Source organism: Balaenoptera acutorostrata, chromosome 13 (genome assembly GCF_949987535.1).
Source record: "Balaenoptera acutorostrata chromosome 13, mBalAcu1.1, whole genome shotgun sequence".
Classification (NCBI taxonomy): domain Eukaryota; kingdom Metazoa; phylum Chordata; class Mammalia; order Artiodactyla; family Balaenopteridae; genus Balaenoptera; species Balaenoptera acutorostrata.
In genome coordinates this window covers 62,160,153-62,176,646 of record NC_080076.1, presented here as the reverse complement: position 1 = coordinate 62,176,646, position 16,494 = coordinate 62,160,153, and the positions used below count along the sequence as shown (strand labels likewise).

Below are 16,494 nucleotides of genomic sequence, written 5' to 3'. Positions count from 1 at the left end.
TTTCCCTCCAGATCCCTGTGTTGACACTGCATGCACATGCACACACACATGAATATGCACACGCACACACCCCCCCCCAGACTCATGTTTCAGCGTTTGGGAAAAGGACTTAACCAGACACCTCCAGTTCTTCCTGCTCCCACTCCTTCCCATGTCACCTCGTTATTAAGTTAGCAGGCACATAACCGAGACCACTCAGGACACCGGACTGCTCTCCCCATCCTGCTCTCTAGCTTGTCACCCTCCCTCCAAACTCAGGTCAGCAAAGTAGAGCAGGTGCTGCGTGTTCCCTGAGGCGCCCACAGAGCCCGCCAGGCTCCCACATAGGATGGCTGCCTCATCCACCCGGCCTGCCCGTCCTTCTGTCCACTGCTGACCGGCCAGGGCCGAGGCCTGAGGGACTCCACGGCGGCCGATGACAACCTGGTCAGGGCCCGGGAGGCACCCAGGCACGAGGACTCTGCCCATACATGCTTCACACCGACTCACCCACACACATCTTTTTCTTACAAGGGGGACCATAAACTCTGAAATCACAGACAATGCTATTAAAGTGTAGCATGACAGCAATAAAGCCACTTACTATGTTTGTACACCTTTGTTTCCAGACATTATGGACACCTGATAGTTTGAATATAATGACACACAGAAAAAAGTCCTCACCCACTGGGTGAGAAAAAAGTAGAAAGACTGTCTTAATCCATTCAGGCTGCTCTGACAAAATACCAGAGACTGGGGGGCTTAAAGAACAGACATCATTTCCCACAGTCCTGGAGGCTGAGAAATCTAAGATCAAGATGCTGGCAGATTCCTTGTCTGGTGAGGACCCGCTTCCTGGTTCATAGACGGCCAGGTCCCAGTGTGTCCTCACATGATAGATGGAATGAGGGTGCTTGTATGGGGTCCCTCTTAGGGGGACACTAATCCTTGTGAAGTGGGAGACGCTCTGCCCTCATGACCTAATCACCTCCCACAGGCTCCACCTCCTCACAGCATCTAATTGGGGATTAGGATTTAACATGAATCTGGGGTTAACACAGACATTCAGACTACAGCAGCCACTGCAAGAGAAGATAGTGAGGAGGAGGCACAACGTGGAGAAGCCATGAAAAGGGAAAGGCTCTGAGGTCTTCGGGGGTCGGGGAGCCACAGAAAGAGGCAGGGATGAAGTGCTGGGTCGGGAGACAGAGGACACACGGGGTTACTCTGGGGCCCCAGAAGGGTCACATCCTGTTTTGGCAACACGGCACAGGGAGCTATCGTGAGCCCCGCCCCCCAGTAAACAGCTAGGAATGCTAGAGAAAATATAACAAGCAAAAATTTATACACAGCTGAACTCACACACACAAAGAAGGAAAATTCCCTAGTGTCCGCAGTGCCTAAGGGATTGGAAACCAGAGCCATGAGCACAAGGGTATGTGTTAAGGGGGGCAGGAGGGGATGGTGGGAGTTACCAGAAATAGGCCAGGGGTGTAAGAAGAGGCTTCGATCAATGCACCAAGGCAACCCATTGTGGAGATGCACCCCCACTGAAGTAAACTAAAAATCCCTCGAGGAGGGGAGGGTAAGCTTCTGCTCAGGACACTGGGTGGTGGAAAAAAATCTCTTTTGAAATATGAAAATACCCTAGGCCTATGCAAGTTCAATGTCCAACTGATACCCATTTGGTACACAACTCCACAAGCCAAAAATTAAGGACTATATTTGGACCAATGATACCACCAAGGCCTCCAGAAAAGACCAACACAAAAGCTCCCTAGGAGGACATTTCGACAAACTTCATGGAATTCCTACTAAGAAGGACTCGTAATAAAATCCACTGTAAGAGTCACCAGATCAGACAAACTGAAGGCTTAGTAACATCAAGAACTCAACAGAACTGAAAAAGACTGATTTTAAAATGTTTAAAGATTTAAAGCAAGAACTATGAGATGATGAAGAAAGAAGAAACTATGAAAAAGAACAAGCAACTTTTTAAAACTTCTAGAAATGAAAAGTTAGTGGATGAATAAAACTGTAATTCTCTTGTAAAGAAGAGAATTAGTAACTTGGACAAGAAATTATCCAGAATGTAGCACAGAGAGATAAAAATAAAAATATCTTAAAAAAAAAAAAAAAAGAACAGGTAAGTGAGATGCCAGACGGAAGATGGAATAAGAATGGCCAACATAAGGCCCACATAAGACTAACAGGAATTCTAGAAGAAATACAGAGGATGGGGAAGAAACGTGATTCAAAGAGATAGTTTCACTACAGAAGACTATTCAAAGAGTGAGAATTTTTCAGAGTTTATGAAAGACAAAAACTCAGATTGGCAATGAGTGTTGAGCAAAATAAAAATAAATCTAGATACATTTGATTCAAACTACAGAATACCAAACACGCAGAGAAAAGCATAAAAGTAACCAGGAAGTAAAGACAGATTATCTACAAAAATGAGAATTATCTAACAGCAGACCTCTTGATAAGCAAAATAGAGCCAAAAGATAATAAAAATACTATCTTCAAAGTGTTAGAATTCTATGCCCAACTAAATATCTTTCAAGACTGAGTAGGAAATAAAAGTATTTTAGACAATATCATTTACTGATATAAACCACTAAAAGATGTATTAATAGATCAGCGAGAAGGAAACTGAACTCAGAAGGAAGGAGCAACACTCAAGAAGCAATGATAACAGACTGGAAAATGTGCAAATGAATCTAAATAAGAATTAGCTATGAAATTAGTCAGCTTAGGTGGGGAGATGATTTTAAAAAGATGAAACTGAAATACTGGGTAATAATAGTATGAAAGGAGTTGGAGTTGAAGCTTTCTAAGATGCTTGTATTATTCAGGAAAAGAATATAGACAGTGATTAGTTTTAGACATTGAGAAACATGCATGTTAAAAACGTAAGAATCGGGCTTCCCTGGTGGCGCAGTGGTTGAGAATCTGCCTGCCAATGCAGGGGACACGGGTTTGAGCCCTGGTCTGGGAAGATCCCACATACCGCGGAGCAACTAAGCCCGTGAGCCACAATTACTGAGCCTGCATGCCTGGAGCCTGTGCTACGCAACAAGAGAGGCCGTGATAGTGAGAGGCCCGCGCACTGCGATGAAGAGTGGCCCCCACTTGCTGCAACTAGAGAAAGCCCTCGCACAGAAACGAAGACCCAACACAGCCATAAATAAATAAATAAATAAATAAAATTAAAAAAAAAAAAACAAAAAAAAGTAAGAGTGATCATTAAAATAATAGTAATAGAATGTATAACTTCCTAACCAAGAGAGAGAACATGGGAATTAAAAACTCAGAGAGAAATCAACATTAAAAAATAGAGGGATTTGCCTGGCAGTCCAGTGGTTCTATGCAGGGGACCATGTGCGGGTTTGATCCCTGGCTGGGGAGTGAAGATCCCACATGCCTTGTGGCCAAAAAAACAAAACATGAAACTGAAGCAATACTGTAACAAATTCAGTAAAGGCTTTAAAAATGGTCATCAAAAAAAAAAATCTTGGGCTTCCCTGGTGGCGCAGTGGTTGAGAGTCTGCCTGCCAATGCAGGGGACACGGGTTTGAGCCCTGGTCTGGGAAGATCCCACATGCTGCGGAGCAACTAAGCCCATGAGCCACAATTACTGAGCCTGCACGTCTGGAGCCTGTGCTCCGCAACAAGAGAGGCCGCGATAGTGAGAGGCCCGCGCACCGCGATGAAGAGTGGCCCCCGCTTGCCACAACTAGAGAGAGCCCTCGCGCAGAAACGAAGACCCAACACAGCCATAAATAAATAAATTAATTAATTAATTAATTAATTAAATTTAAAAAAAAAATCTTAAAAAAATAAATAGAAAAAAGAAACAAAGAAAAGGCATGGAGGGTGGGATAGAGACGCAAGAGGGAGGAGATACGGGGATATATGTATAGCTGGTTCACTTTGTTATAAAGTAGGAACTAACACATCATTGTAAAGAAATTATACTCCAATAAAGATGTTAAAAAAAAGAAAAGGCATGGAATATAGAGAGCATAAAATATAATGACAGAAATAAATTCAAACACATTAATAACCACAATAAATGTAACTGGATTAAATTTACAAGTTTAAAACAAAGATTCCCAGATTCCTTTTTAAAGGTAGCTATAGTTCATTCAGAAGAAATACACCTAAAACATAATGGTGTAGAAAAAATAAAACTTACAGAATCACAAAAAAAGCTATACCAGGCAAATACTAACTAAAAGAAATTTGGTGTAGATGATAAAAGCAGACAAAGTAGGCTTTACAGCAAAAAGCAAGACATCAGAATAAAGAGGTCATTATCAAATGATAAAGGCAACAACTCACAACAAAAAAAAGTTCTAAATCTTTATGCATTCATATTCAAAGTCTAAAAAGCAAAGTGACATATTACAAGAAGAAAATTTAAATGTAGAATTATAATGGGTGATTTTAACACATCTTCATCTTAAAGAGATGTATTTAGCAGACAAAACAAAACTATAAAGGATATAGAAAATATGAACAACACAATTAACAAATGATCTGATACTTTTTTTTTCTCCAAATTGTGGCAATCTAGTAATGGATTGAACTTACAACCATCAGAAAAAAATAGAACTGAAAATATCAGAACGCATCCTATATGGCAAAAAAATAAGCATTTTGGTGAAACCTTTCCATTTGTTTATTCAGTGATGGTATAAAATGTCCTTCCTGTTGCGAGTTATAGTTCAAGTTGGAAAGTCTTCAGTCTAATGGATTCAACATCTTCACCCCAAAACTAGAGCATATACAATTCCTCTCAAGCACTCAAAGTTACAAAATCTGATCATTTACTTGGCACACAAGGAGTCTCAACCAAACCCAGGGAATCAGTATCATGTCCTGAATGGTGATGACAGATGTTCCCAAGAGCTATCTGACAGCTAGTTGGTTCCTGTGGTTCCATTCACTAACCCTAGTTCCCAGGAGTGATCTAAAACATGCCTCTGTCCCTTGCAAGTGTCAACTAACTTGGCTAGTTATTATTTGTGTCTAGCATGTACTCAAAAAACCTTTCGGTAGAATGAAAGAAATACAGTTGAGTGAAAGCACTTGGGCAATCTTCAGGGAGTTGAAACTAAACTAAGGTTAACTATTTTCAACCTTTTGAGATATTCCACCATAGAAAGAGTACTAGAAGAAATATATGCCCCCAAAAAAAGGGCAAAAAATTTTTGAGCTTTGCACAAGTGAAGTGGTATATGGGGGTTTGGGTATATGGGGGTTCGTCCATGTAGCATGTACCATGGTATATGGGGGTTCATCCATGTGGCATGGACATGGCATGAACAGCACAGGAAGCCAGCCAGCAAGGAAGCTGCTATCCAGAAGGGACAATTCCAGAGGGGTTAATACTATCAGCCTTCTTTAAGCGTCTCATCTATCTGTGGAGAAAGCGACTTTTCCAAGACACACCTCTACGAGTTCAAGAGGACCAGAGGGCCTGTCTCTTCTCATCCTTCTCAACTGCCTTTTAGTTCACTGCAGGGTTTCCTGCCAAGGGGTGGGAACCCCAGCTGGGAGACAGGGATGGGCCAGGCGGGAAAGGACCTCTGTTGTCATGCTAAAGCTCTAGACAATCCGGCCCAAGGCAAGTTTGTTTGTTTAAGCCGAGCATTAACACTGTCGGATTTGGGGGATACAGAAGGTAAAACAGAAAAGGGAACGACTAGAAGTAGTGCATCCTTTAATGTGGTGACCACAGAGTGTCTGCCCTCAAATACTCATTTGAGAGATGAGTGAAAGCGTGGATAGAGAAAGTCAAAATGTTTAAGAGGTTAAAATTAACCATTTTAAAGTGTACAATCCAGTGGCATTTAGTACATTCACAATGTTGTGCAACCATCACCTCCATCCAGTTCCAAAACACTGTCATCACCCCAAAAGGAAACTCCAGTCAGTCTCCTTTCTCCCTCCCCCCGGTCCCTGAAAACCACTAAGCTGCTTTCTGTCTATGGATTTACCTATTTGAACATTTCCTATAAATGGACTCACACAATGTCTGGCTTCTTTCACTTGGTGTATTTTCGAGGTTCGTCCATGTAGCATGTACCAGTGAGAAAGAATTTCTAAGACCGTGAAAGCAGAGCAGCAGGCAACTGAGGGTGGGGAGCAGGAGGGGTAAGGATAATTGCCATCACTTAAGCCGGGGTGACTAAAAGGACAGTGACACCATTAACACAGCTGGGAAAGATAAAAGAAGGTACAGGTGGGGGCAAAGGTGACAAGTCTGTTCCTGGACAGTCTGAGTTTGAAGGGTGACCAGAAACCCACCCTGGAGGAGGCCACCAGGTGGCTGAAAGCAGTCTGCAGCTGCAGAGAGAAGCCCCAGAGACAGAGCCGAGGGGCACAGAGATGCAGCGTGTCACTGTCCTCCGAGGGGCACAGACACATCTGCAACCACGCCTGTCGTGGAGACACACGCACAAACTGCCCTGGCCTTTCTCAGAATGTGGCGCATGGTCCACTTACCAAACTTCAGAGCTGAACAATAACCAGTACGGCTCAGGACAGAGAAAACATGATCCTCCCTCTAGAGCGAAACCCACAAGAAAGTCTGTTCTGGCTTTGCTACAAAGAACCCATTCACGGAGACCCCAGCTCGAATTTTCTGATAAGCATCTCCTCTGCCACCTCTGAACCCTGTGTGGCTGGTTCATCCTTCTCTGCTTCCAGAATGGTCCACCAGCGTCCAACCCTCCTCAGACTCTCAGGTTCATGCTTCGTTGAAAACTTTGGTGTCAATATGCAGCCCCACCAGTCTGACTGCGACTCTGGAGGTAAAATACTATGATTGTGTCCCAAGTGAGCAATCCTTCTGAGTAATTTTAAGCTGTAAAGAAAGGGAGGGGCCAGCGCCCCACCCCTTCCTCACAGCCAGCCTGGGCCGCCAATGTCAGTGATCATTTCTCACCCCAAAGAACTATTCGTGACCCGATGCCAGGTCCTTCACAAATCCATTTCAATGTGTGCAAAAGAATCCCTGCTCGCTTTCAACACGTCTTTACTTATGTATGTATAATTTACCTATTTATATAAAAACATACACGCATATAAAATTTATAAAATATACTTCAAAGTTGTTGTCTGTACCCTCAAGGTCAGGCTCAAGCTGGAAATTTTGAGAAAAGGAACCATTACGGCCTACCTCCTGGCAAACTCGGACCAAAGGGAAAAGAGGGAAGTAAGTTATTAGAACGCACAAGTGTAGAGGTGAGATCACAACCAGAGGAGGGTCACCCACGGGGACAAACCTGCCCGGGTTCCCCCTCCTCCACCGTGAAGCTCGGCACGGCTCCACGCTCTCATCTTCATCCCCCACTCACCCGGCGAGTCCCCAATGTCCCCCGAGGGCAGGCACTGCTGCAGGCACCCTCAGTGACCCGGACAGAGCCCACAGAGTATTCACAAAGGGGACAGTGATGAGGGACGAAGAAATAGAACACGCAGCACTTTCACGGAAGTGGCGACGTACACAGAATTTACCCAAATCCATAATGTGTCAGATCAGTAAACAGCTTGAGGGCAGCACCTGTGCTGCCATATTCACATCCGCCTCCCCCAGGGCCCAGTCAGGGCCTGAGTGAAGTGTGGGTGGAAGGGCAGATGGACGGATGACCAAGGACTGGCTGAATCAGGAAACAAACCCAAAGGAACCACGAAGTGCTAAGTGAGGCTGTTGGCAGGTAACACACTGGCTTTAGCCATCATCTTAAAGCCCTCACAAACAGTTTTGAACTTCATCAATAGGCAGGATATTTTCCAAGAGAACATTCAGCTTTAATTGTATAATGGAAGTCAACAACAAAACAGGATTTGCATTACTGTAGCAAATGAAAAAAAATACATATGCACTGTCTAGACCACTTTGCTAGAACACATTCACTCCTTAAAATTTAAAAGAAATCTGTGTTTAAATCATACTGGCTACATCGTTCTCAATGGTGAAAAACTGAAACCATTTCCACTAAGATCAGGAACAAGACAAGGTTGCCCACTCTCACCACTATTATTCAACATCGTTTTGGAAGTGTTAGCCACAGCAATCAAAGAAGAAAAAGAAATAAAAGGAATCCAAATCAGAAAAGAAGAAGTAAAACTGTCACTGTTTGCAGATGACATGATACTATACATAGGGAATCCTAAAGACTCTACCAGAAAACTACTAGAGGTAATCAATGAATTTGGTAACGTAGCAGGATACAAAATTAATGCACAGAAATCTCTTGCATTCCTATACACTAATGATGAAAAATCTGAAAGAGAAATTAAGGAAACACTCCCATTTACCATTGCAACAAAAAGAATAAAATACCTAGGAATAAACCTACCTAAGAAGACAAAAGACCTGTATGCAGAAAATTATAAGACACTGATGAAAGAAATTAAAGACGATACAAACAGATGGAGAGATACACCATGTTCTTGGATTGGAAAAATCAACATTGTGAAAATGACTCTACTACCCAAAGCAATCTACAGATTTAATGCAATCCCTATCAAACTACCAATGGCATTTTTCACAGAACTACAACAAAAATTTTCACAATTTGTATGGAAACATAAAAGACCCCAAATAGCCAGAGCAACCTTGAGAAAGAAAAACGGAGCTGGAGGAATCAGGTGCCCAGACTTCAGACTATACTACAAAGCTACAGTAATCAAGACAGTTTGGTACTGGCACAAAAACAGAAATATAGATCAATGGAACAGGATAGAAAGCCCAGAGATAAACCCATGCACGTATGGTCACCTTATTTTTGATAAAGGGGGAAAGAATATACAATGGAGAAAAGACAGCCTCTTCAATAAGTGGTGCTGGGAAAACTGGACAGCTACATGTGAAAGAATGAAATTAGATCACTCCCTAACACCATGCACAAAAATAAACTCAAAATGGATTAAAGACCTAAATGTAAGGCCAGACACTATAAAACAGAGGAAAACATAGGCAGAACACTCTATGACATAAATCACAGCAAGATCCTTTTTGACCCACCTCCTAGAGAAATGGAAATAAAAACACAAATAAACAAATGGGACCTAATGAAACTTAGAAGCTTTTGCACAGCAAAGGAAACCATAAACAAGATGAAAAGACAACCCTCAGAATGGGAGAAAATATTTGCAAATGAAGCAACTGACAAAGGATTAATCTCCAAAATTTACAAGCTCATGCAGCTCAGTATCAAAAAAAAACGAACAACCCAATCCAAAAATGGGCAGAAGACCTAAAGAGACATTTCTCCAAAGAAGATATACAGATTGCCAACAAACACATGAAAGGATGCTCAACATCACTGATCATTAGAGAAATGCAAATCGAAACTACAATGAGGTATCACCTCACACAGGTCAGAATGGCCATCATCAAAAAATCTACAAACAATAAATGCTGGAGAGGGTGTGGAGAAAAGGGAACCCTCGGGCTTCCCTGGTGGTGCAGTGGTTAGGAGTCCGCCTGCCAGTGCAGGGGACACGGGTTTGAGCCCTGGTCTGGGAAGATCCCACATGCTGCAGAGTGGCTGAGTCCGTGCGCCACAACTACTGATCCTGCGCTCTAGAGCCCGCGAGCCACAACGGCCAAGCCCACGTGCCACAACTACTGAGGCCTGCGCGCCTAGAGCCCATGCTCCACAACAAGAAAGGCCACCTCAGTGAGAAGTCCGTGCACCGCAACGAAGAGTAGCCTCCACTCGCCACAACTAGAGAAAGCCCTCACACAGCAACGGAGACCCAACACAGCCAAAAATAAATAAATAAAATAAATAAATTTATTAAAAAAAAAGTGAACCCTCTTGCACTGTTGGTGGGAATGTAAATTGACACAGCCACTATGGAGAACAGTATGGAGGTTCCTTAAAAAAGTAAAAGTAGAACTACCATACGACCCAGCAATCCCACTACTGGGCATATACCCTGAGAAAACCATAATTCAAAAAGAGTCATGTACCACAATGTTCATTGCAGCTCTGTTTACAATAGCCAGGACATGGAAGCAACTTAAGTGTCCATCGACAGATGAATGGATAAAGAAGATGTGGCAATATATATAATGGAATATTACTCAGCCATAAAAAGAAACAAAATTGAGTTATTTGTAGTGAGGTGGATGGACCTAGAGTCCATCACACAGAGTGAAGTAAGTCAGAAAGAGAAAAACATACCATATGCTAACACATATATATGGAATCTAAAGAAAAAAAAGGTTATGAAGAACCTAGGAGCAGGATAGGAATAAAGACGCAGATGTAGAGAATGGACTTGAGGATACGCAGAGGGGGAAGAGTAAACTGGGATGAAGTGAGAGAGTGGAATGGACATATATACACTACCAAATGTAAAACAGATAGCTAGTGGGAAGCAGCCTCATAGCACAGGGAGATCAGCTCGGTGCTTTGTGACCACCTAGAGGGGTGGGATAGGGAGGGTGGGAGGGAGATGCAAGAGGGAGGAGATATGGGGATGTATGTATATGTATAGCTGATTCACTTTGTCATACAGCAGAAACTAACACACCATTGTAAAGCAATTATACTCCAGTAAAGATGTTAAATAAATAAATAAATCATATTGGCTGAATGACAGACATAGGCAGCACACACCCATCATCTGCTGACACAGGATAATGAACAAGCGTAACGTATTTTCCAGCTCACTGGAAGAGAAGGCTCTCGAGAAAAATGCTACCGCCTTATTTTGTATTCTAGTAATAATAAACCTCGCTTGGACCCATAAAGGGAATTAATGGCCAGCTCATCGGAATGGAAATTATAAAAAATAGCTTTAGAGCAGGGTTCAACAAGCCTTTTCCATAAAGGGCCAGAGAGCAAATATTTCAGGCTTTGCAAGCAACACAGCCTCTGTCACACCATCATCTTTGCTTTTTTAGGTGTATTTTCTGTGTGATTTTTTTTTCCCCCAACAATGCTATGAAAAATGTAAAAACCATTCTTCGTTCCCAGGCCATTCAAACCGTTGCTGGCCAACCCCTGCCTTAGACCATGGTAAGAATAGGACACTTGGAGTCCCAAGTCCCTCACAATTCAACCCAAGGGGCAAATCCCCATCCATGTCTGACTTACCTCCTTCAGTCTCTCCAGCTCGTTTTGGAGGGCCTGTTTGGATATTTCCACTTCAATCATCTGCTGTCGGAGAGTTTCATTCTCATCTTCAGCTTTAGCTCTCTTTTCCTCCACAGTTTCAAGTTCATGGTGCAACCTGACCGACACATCTTTGGCCACCTGCATCAACCCACAGAGACCGTCATCAGGAAGGGAAGCTTTCTGTGTGCTAAGGGTACCTCCAAACAACTTCAGAGGCAGAATCATTAAGGAATATTATATTACACCAAAAAGGAAAGATCCTGGCAATATTAACAAACCTAGTTTTAAAGGAGGAAGGTATTAGTTTGAAACATGAAATCCACATTAAGGGAAAATATGACATTCATCTGGATTAAAGGCCACTTTGCAAGGCCCTGCTCCTTCTAGAATACCAATATCCCAGGAGCACATGCTTTAAATGACAAGTTAAAAATCATCACCATCATCATCAAAAAAATAAACATTTCTGTTCCCCAAAATAATACAAAACCTACCTGCTTAAAAAAAACAAATGAAGTAATTCTGTATGCAGTAGATGTTTCATGTAGTCAAGTTTTAAATTGTCTACTCTGGTAAAATATTTGAATGCTAAAGGCAGTTAAACATTTTTACTTTCTAAAAGGAAATAAGGAAGGAGATTTTTGTGAGAGAAATATAAATCACCTTTATATCACATTGAATGACATTTTGTTAGTGGTTTATACATTTGAGAGTTACAAAGATTCCTTTCCTGTTATCATAATGAAAGGCTAAATGAGATTTCCTAAGGACTCGTCCAATAAGGAGGACATTATACATAATTCATCTCTAGATAAATGATTTGATAATTGGGGCAGGAGAGAAGCCATGGTGGAGAGGACAAGTGGAATAAAGTCTCGGATTTCTTCACCTCATTCCCACTTCCACCAATGATTCTCAAAGACACTTTAGACAATAAGTTATGATCCTATTTCTCTTTCAGTTAAATCACCACTACAAGTCTTACTTGGGTTATGGTACTTTCAGGTTTTCTGCATCCTAGAAACTTAACCAAAAAAAAAAAAAGTTAAGTGACTATGATCAACTTTTAAAAGTGGTCTTTGACTATAACTGAATTGATAATCAATCTTGTCAGATATTCCAGATCTGTAGAAGGAGTTTCTGCACAATTTCTAAAGAACGGTCAGATCAATGGGCAGGTATTAATTCTTTTTTTATTGAACATCTATTACTATAATTTCTTTTCTTTTTTGGGGGGGTTAAGATTCCAGTTGATAAGAGGGATTTAAGTCTTGGTCCAAAGCCATATGGCTACACACACCTTATAAACCATCACGTGAATGAAGAATGTTTAAGCTGAATTCTGTTGAAAGAGAGAAACACTAACAGAACATCGTGTAAGTGGCTTCTGAGGGTTGTGTTTCAGGTCTGCAATTGTACAGAAATGGTACAGAAAACTATCTCTAAGACACAATCTAGGCAAATCTGTGGAATTGTACAGAAACTCCCAGCAGCTCCTTTGGGGAAGGCATGTCCCATCCACCTGGCTCACTCACCTTTAAGTCCTGCTCCAGACTTCGGATGAGTTCGCCATCCACCTGCCCGGTCTCTGCCACCTTCAGGCTCTTCTGCTCAGCCTTCCTGAGGCGGTACTGCAGGATTCGGCAGTTTTTATTGGCGCGGTCCAGTTCCCGCCGAAGCTCCTGCAGCTGGTAAACATCTTCCTCTAAGTAACTGTCTCTCATCTCTTCCATTTCAGCACGGAGTTCATCCAACTCATCCTACACAAGCCAGACAGAGGAGATTGAGAAGCCAGGTCCATCAGAAAGGATGGAGTCGTCCATCCACCCCTGCTCTGCAATACTGTGATCTTTCTGCACAGTTACCTGTCGGCTTCTGGCCACAACTGTGTGATACGACACAGGGACACTGGAAATTCTCATGCAAGACAATTATCACCAGATGTCTGCTCAGATCTTATGGATCCAGAAGCCAAAAACGAGCATGGATTATTCATTGCAGGCTCTCAGCATTTACCCTGCTCCCAATCTTTCCTTACATAATCATCACCATAAACGAAGTCATCTCTGCAGATAATTAAACTTTTAGATTCAAACCAAACGCTGACCTAAACCCGAGTCTCTAAGACACAATCTAGGCAGTAAGACAGACACTGCCTGCAAAGAACACAGACTTTAGTGGGGTCATAATTGTGATTTGTCTGGGAATTATAACATATCCGCAAATGTCCCTAAAATTCTGTCTTGACTCATGATTCTAAAGATAAAACCGGGAGATCAGCTCAGTGCTTTGTGACCACCTAGAGGGGTGGGATAGGGAGGATGGGAGGGAGACGCAAGAGGGAGGGGATATGGGGATATATGTATAGCTGATTCACTTTGTTATAAAGCAGAAACTAGCACACCATTGTAAAGCAATTCTACTCCAATAAAGATGCTAAAAAAAAATAAAGATAAAACCTGTGCGCTGTTTTTTTCCCATTCGCCTGCCCTGCATTTCCCATCTCCACTCCACTCTGGTGTCAACATGAAGACACGCGGGTACAGGAGAAACCCAGGAGTCATTCCCGGCTCCCTCCCCGCCGCATCCCAGGCCACAGCCAATGCAGTGCTGTCAGCTCAAGACTCCAAACACCTGCGGCTCTCCCGCCTCCATCGCTCTCAAGGGAGCCACAGGTAAGACTTACACAGGTAAGCCCATCACCTGGGTGCCCTGCTTCCCCTCTATAGCCCAGGCTCCACCCAGACTTACCCTTTTCATAAGTAACTCAGACCACCTCCCCCTACTCATACCCTCCAGGGGGCTCCGCATCACACAGAGGAAGTTCTTCCAGGTCCTCCCCAGCGCCTGCATGCTACCCCCTCCTTCCCTGCCACCCTGCTGCTTCCACAGGGTCCAGGCGGCTGGAGGCCTTTCACCTGTTATGGACTCCCCTTCCTCCCCGGCTCTTTGCGGAGCTCACAGTCACACGGTCACACAACTTGGAAGGCACACAATGCCACCCCCCAACCCCCAGTCTCTAGTCCAGGCCCTGCCCCTCCCCGCCACCTCCTACCACGGCCTAATGTTATCTGTGTTTCTTCCTGTTCATTATCTGTCGTCCACCCACGAAGGTAAGTGCCAGGAGGGCAGACACCTGGTGTCTCCCAGTGTCCAGGGCAGTGTGAGCCACACGGCAGGCCCTCAATAAATATTTGTGGAATGACTACCCATGAACCTCGGTCAACACCTAGAAAGACCAAATCCTAAACACGACCCAAACCAGACATCCCCGCACTTTGCTTTGTTCCAGTCTTGTAGTCTGGTCCTGGAAAATTCTTCCCAAACCCATAAACACAGCTGCAGCATGTGATGAGATATAAATTCTATTATAAAGACTTCAACAAGGAGCAATTTGGAAGACGGGAGATTAAGAAAAGCATTCTAGAACTGTCTTGATTAGTTTGATAATTGATGGCATAAATGCCTCCAGATTAGGGTACACTCGTTCATCTTTTTTTTTTTTTTTTTTTTTTTGCCACACCACGCAGCTTGTGGGATCTTAGCTCTCCGGTCCCTCGGCAGTGAACATTAGGAATCCTAACCACTGGACCACCAGGGAATTCCCCATTCCCATTTGTTTTGTTCAATTAATACTGAGGCTCAAGGGAAAAACTCTCCCAAACGTGGACACCCTAACTTGTCAGCTCTCACCCTATTCAGTTTGTTCCTGGAGTCTGACCACCCTTGCTAATCCTGCATTTATTCTTAAAACCAGGGATTTACTGACAATAAAGAACAAGAGCTTCCCAACACCAGAGTCTCAGGTAGACAAGAAACTGACTAGAAAGGAATCTCCTGAAGAGTATCTTACCCTGGGTAAGATTAGGTCCAAGAAGTGTAACAAACGAACTGGGAAGCTTTGTGGAAAAATACAGACTGGCGCCAACGGGGTGAGAACAATTGTCCAGCCAACCCCACCCGTGTGCAGCCATCACCTGTATGGGAAAGGGCACAGATGTGGCCCCTCATCCCCCCAAGCCCCAGTCTGTCGGTTCTCCCACTCTGTCCACACCACCTGACCAAGAGCATCACCTACTCACTCAGTTGACCATGACTCCAAGTGGAGCCTGCTTCAACGGACCACCAAGGAGAACGCATGTTAGAGAGGAAAGCTTTACCCACATCCCTAGTAGTCAAATGAATAAAATGTTTTTGTTCTCATCGGCTAAGTGTTCTTACAGAAATTCTGTACCAGTGATGACAGCCTCATTAAAAACATAAGATGTTCTAATGTGTCTTAAGAAAGGTAAATCTTAACGTTGAAAATGTTGTCATGTATAAGCAAGTTTCATTGCTGTTTTTTCCTTCGTGGAGATCTCTTCCTATCAATCTTGTTCCTGGTAGGAAAATTTGTTGGCACTGGGAGTTACTGGGCCAAGCACAGAGGCCGGTCACTGGAACATCCATGAAGAGAATGGGCAGGCTGGGCTCTTCAGGTGCCTGGAGAACCCACCTATTTCAGGAAGGTCCTTTCAACCTGCAGCAAAGAGGTTGTTCCTGATGCCCGATCCCTGCACTGAGCCATGGAAGCTGTGCCCTTGACCCAACCCACGCTGGAGGAGACCAACCACCGGCTGCAAGCTTCAAAACAGGCCTGTGCATGCCATCCTCCCATAAAGGGTAGAGAGTTAGTCCCGGATCTTCAAAATCAAGGTCAAGCTTCACTCAGATCCCATCTGTGAATCTGATCTGACTTTGAGAAAAAGCCTCACCTCTACACACGTCTGAATAGTTAAAATTGTTACACTGGGTAACTAATAAAAAATAGTTCAATACAGGCAATAATCACTAAATGTATGTACACATACAAATATCCAGTGGTGTTGGGCATTCCGTTTATGGAAGGAACTGTTTATGATTGCTTTTCCTTCTAGAAAGCGTATCAAGTCATTAATGCCTGAAATGATCTATTATTCAAACACGAGTTTTAAAATGTGACATAGCCATAAAGACATATGATACGACTTCCAGGTAAAAAATGTTCTCTGGTTTTCAGACTTCGTAATGGGGGTGGCATGGGGTTGGGGGAGGCCCTCATCGGCCCAATGTTAAACGCTGGCTATGTCCTACAGACGCCTACACCCCCGCTGCAGGCTGAAAAAATCTGTTCCAGGGCTAGACGAACCCACACCTCCAGATCACCGAGTAGGCCAGATGTAAACAGCTAATATTTTTTGGCATAAGTAATCACTAACATTAGTTGTACTGAAAAGAAAATTAGGAAGAGACCATAATTGCATGTATTTGAATCATTGCTTTTGTAACTCATTTTATCTAAATTTGTAGAACAGAAGGCATCTTTTATTAAGCACTTTACCTTCAT

The 16,494-nt window shown here is 43.2% G+C and overlaps 1 protein-coding gene across 4 annotated transcripts in view; it reads right to left on the bottom strand.

The window, feature by feature from the left end:
- Positions 1-16,494, bottom strand: part of MTCL1 (microtubule crosslinking factor 1) — a 126,014-nt gene that overhangs the window by 102,375 nt on the left and 7,145 nt on the right. For all 4 annotated transcript variants that reach the window (XM_057526103.1, XM_057526101.1, XM_057526102.1 and 1 more), the window contains exons 2-3: positions 12,665-12,889; positions 11,109-11,267 (exon numbers count right to left, since the gene is read on the bottom strand). In XM_057526103.1, coding sequence (XP_057382086.1) covers positions 11,109-11,267; positions 12,665-12,889 — 384 coding nt within the window. The remainder of the gene's footprint in view (positions 1-11,108; positions 11,268-12,664; positions 12,890-16,494) is intronic.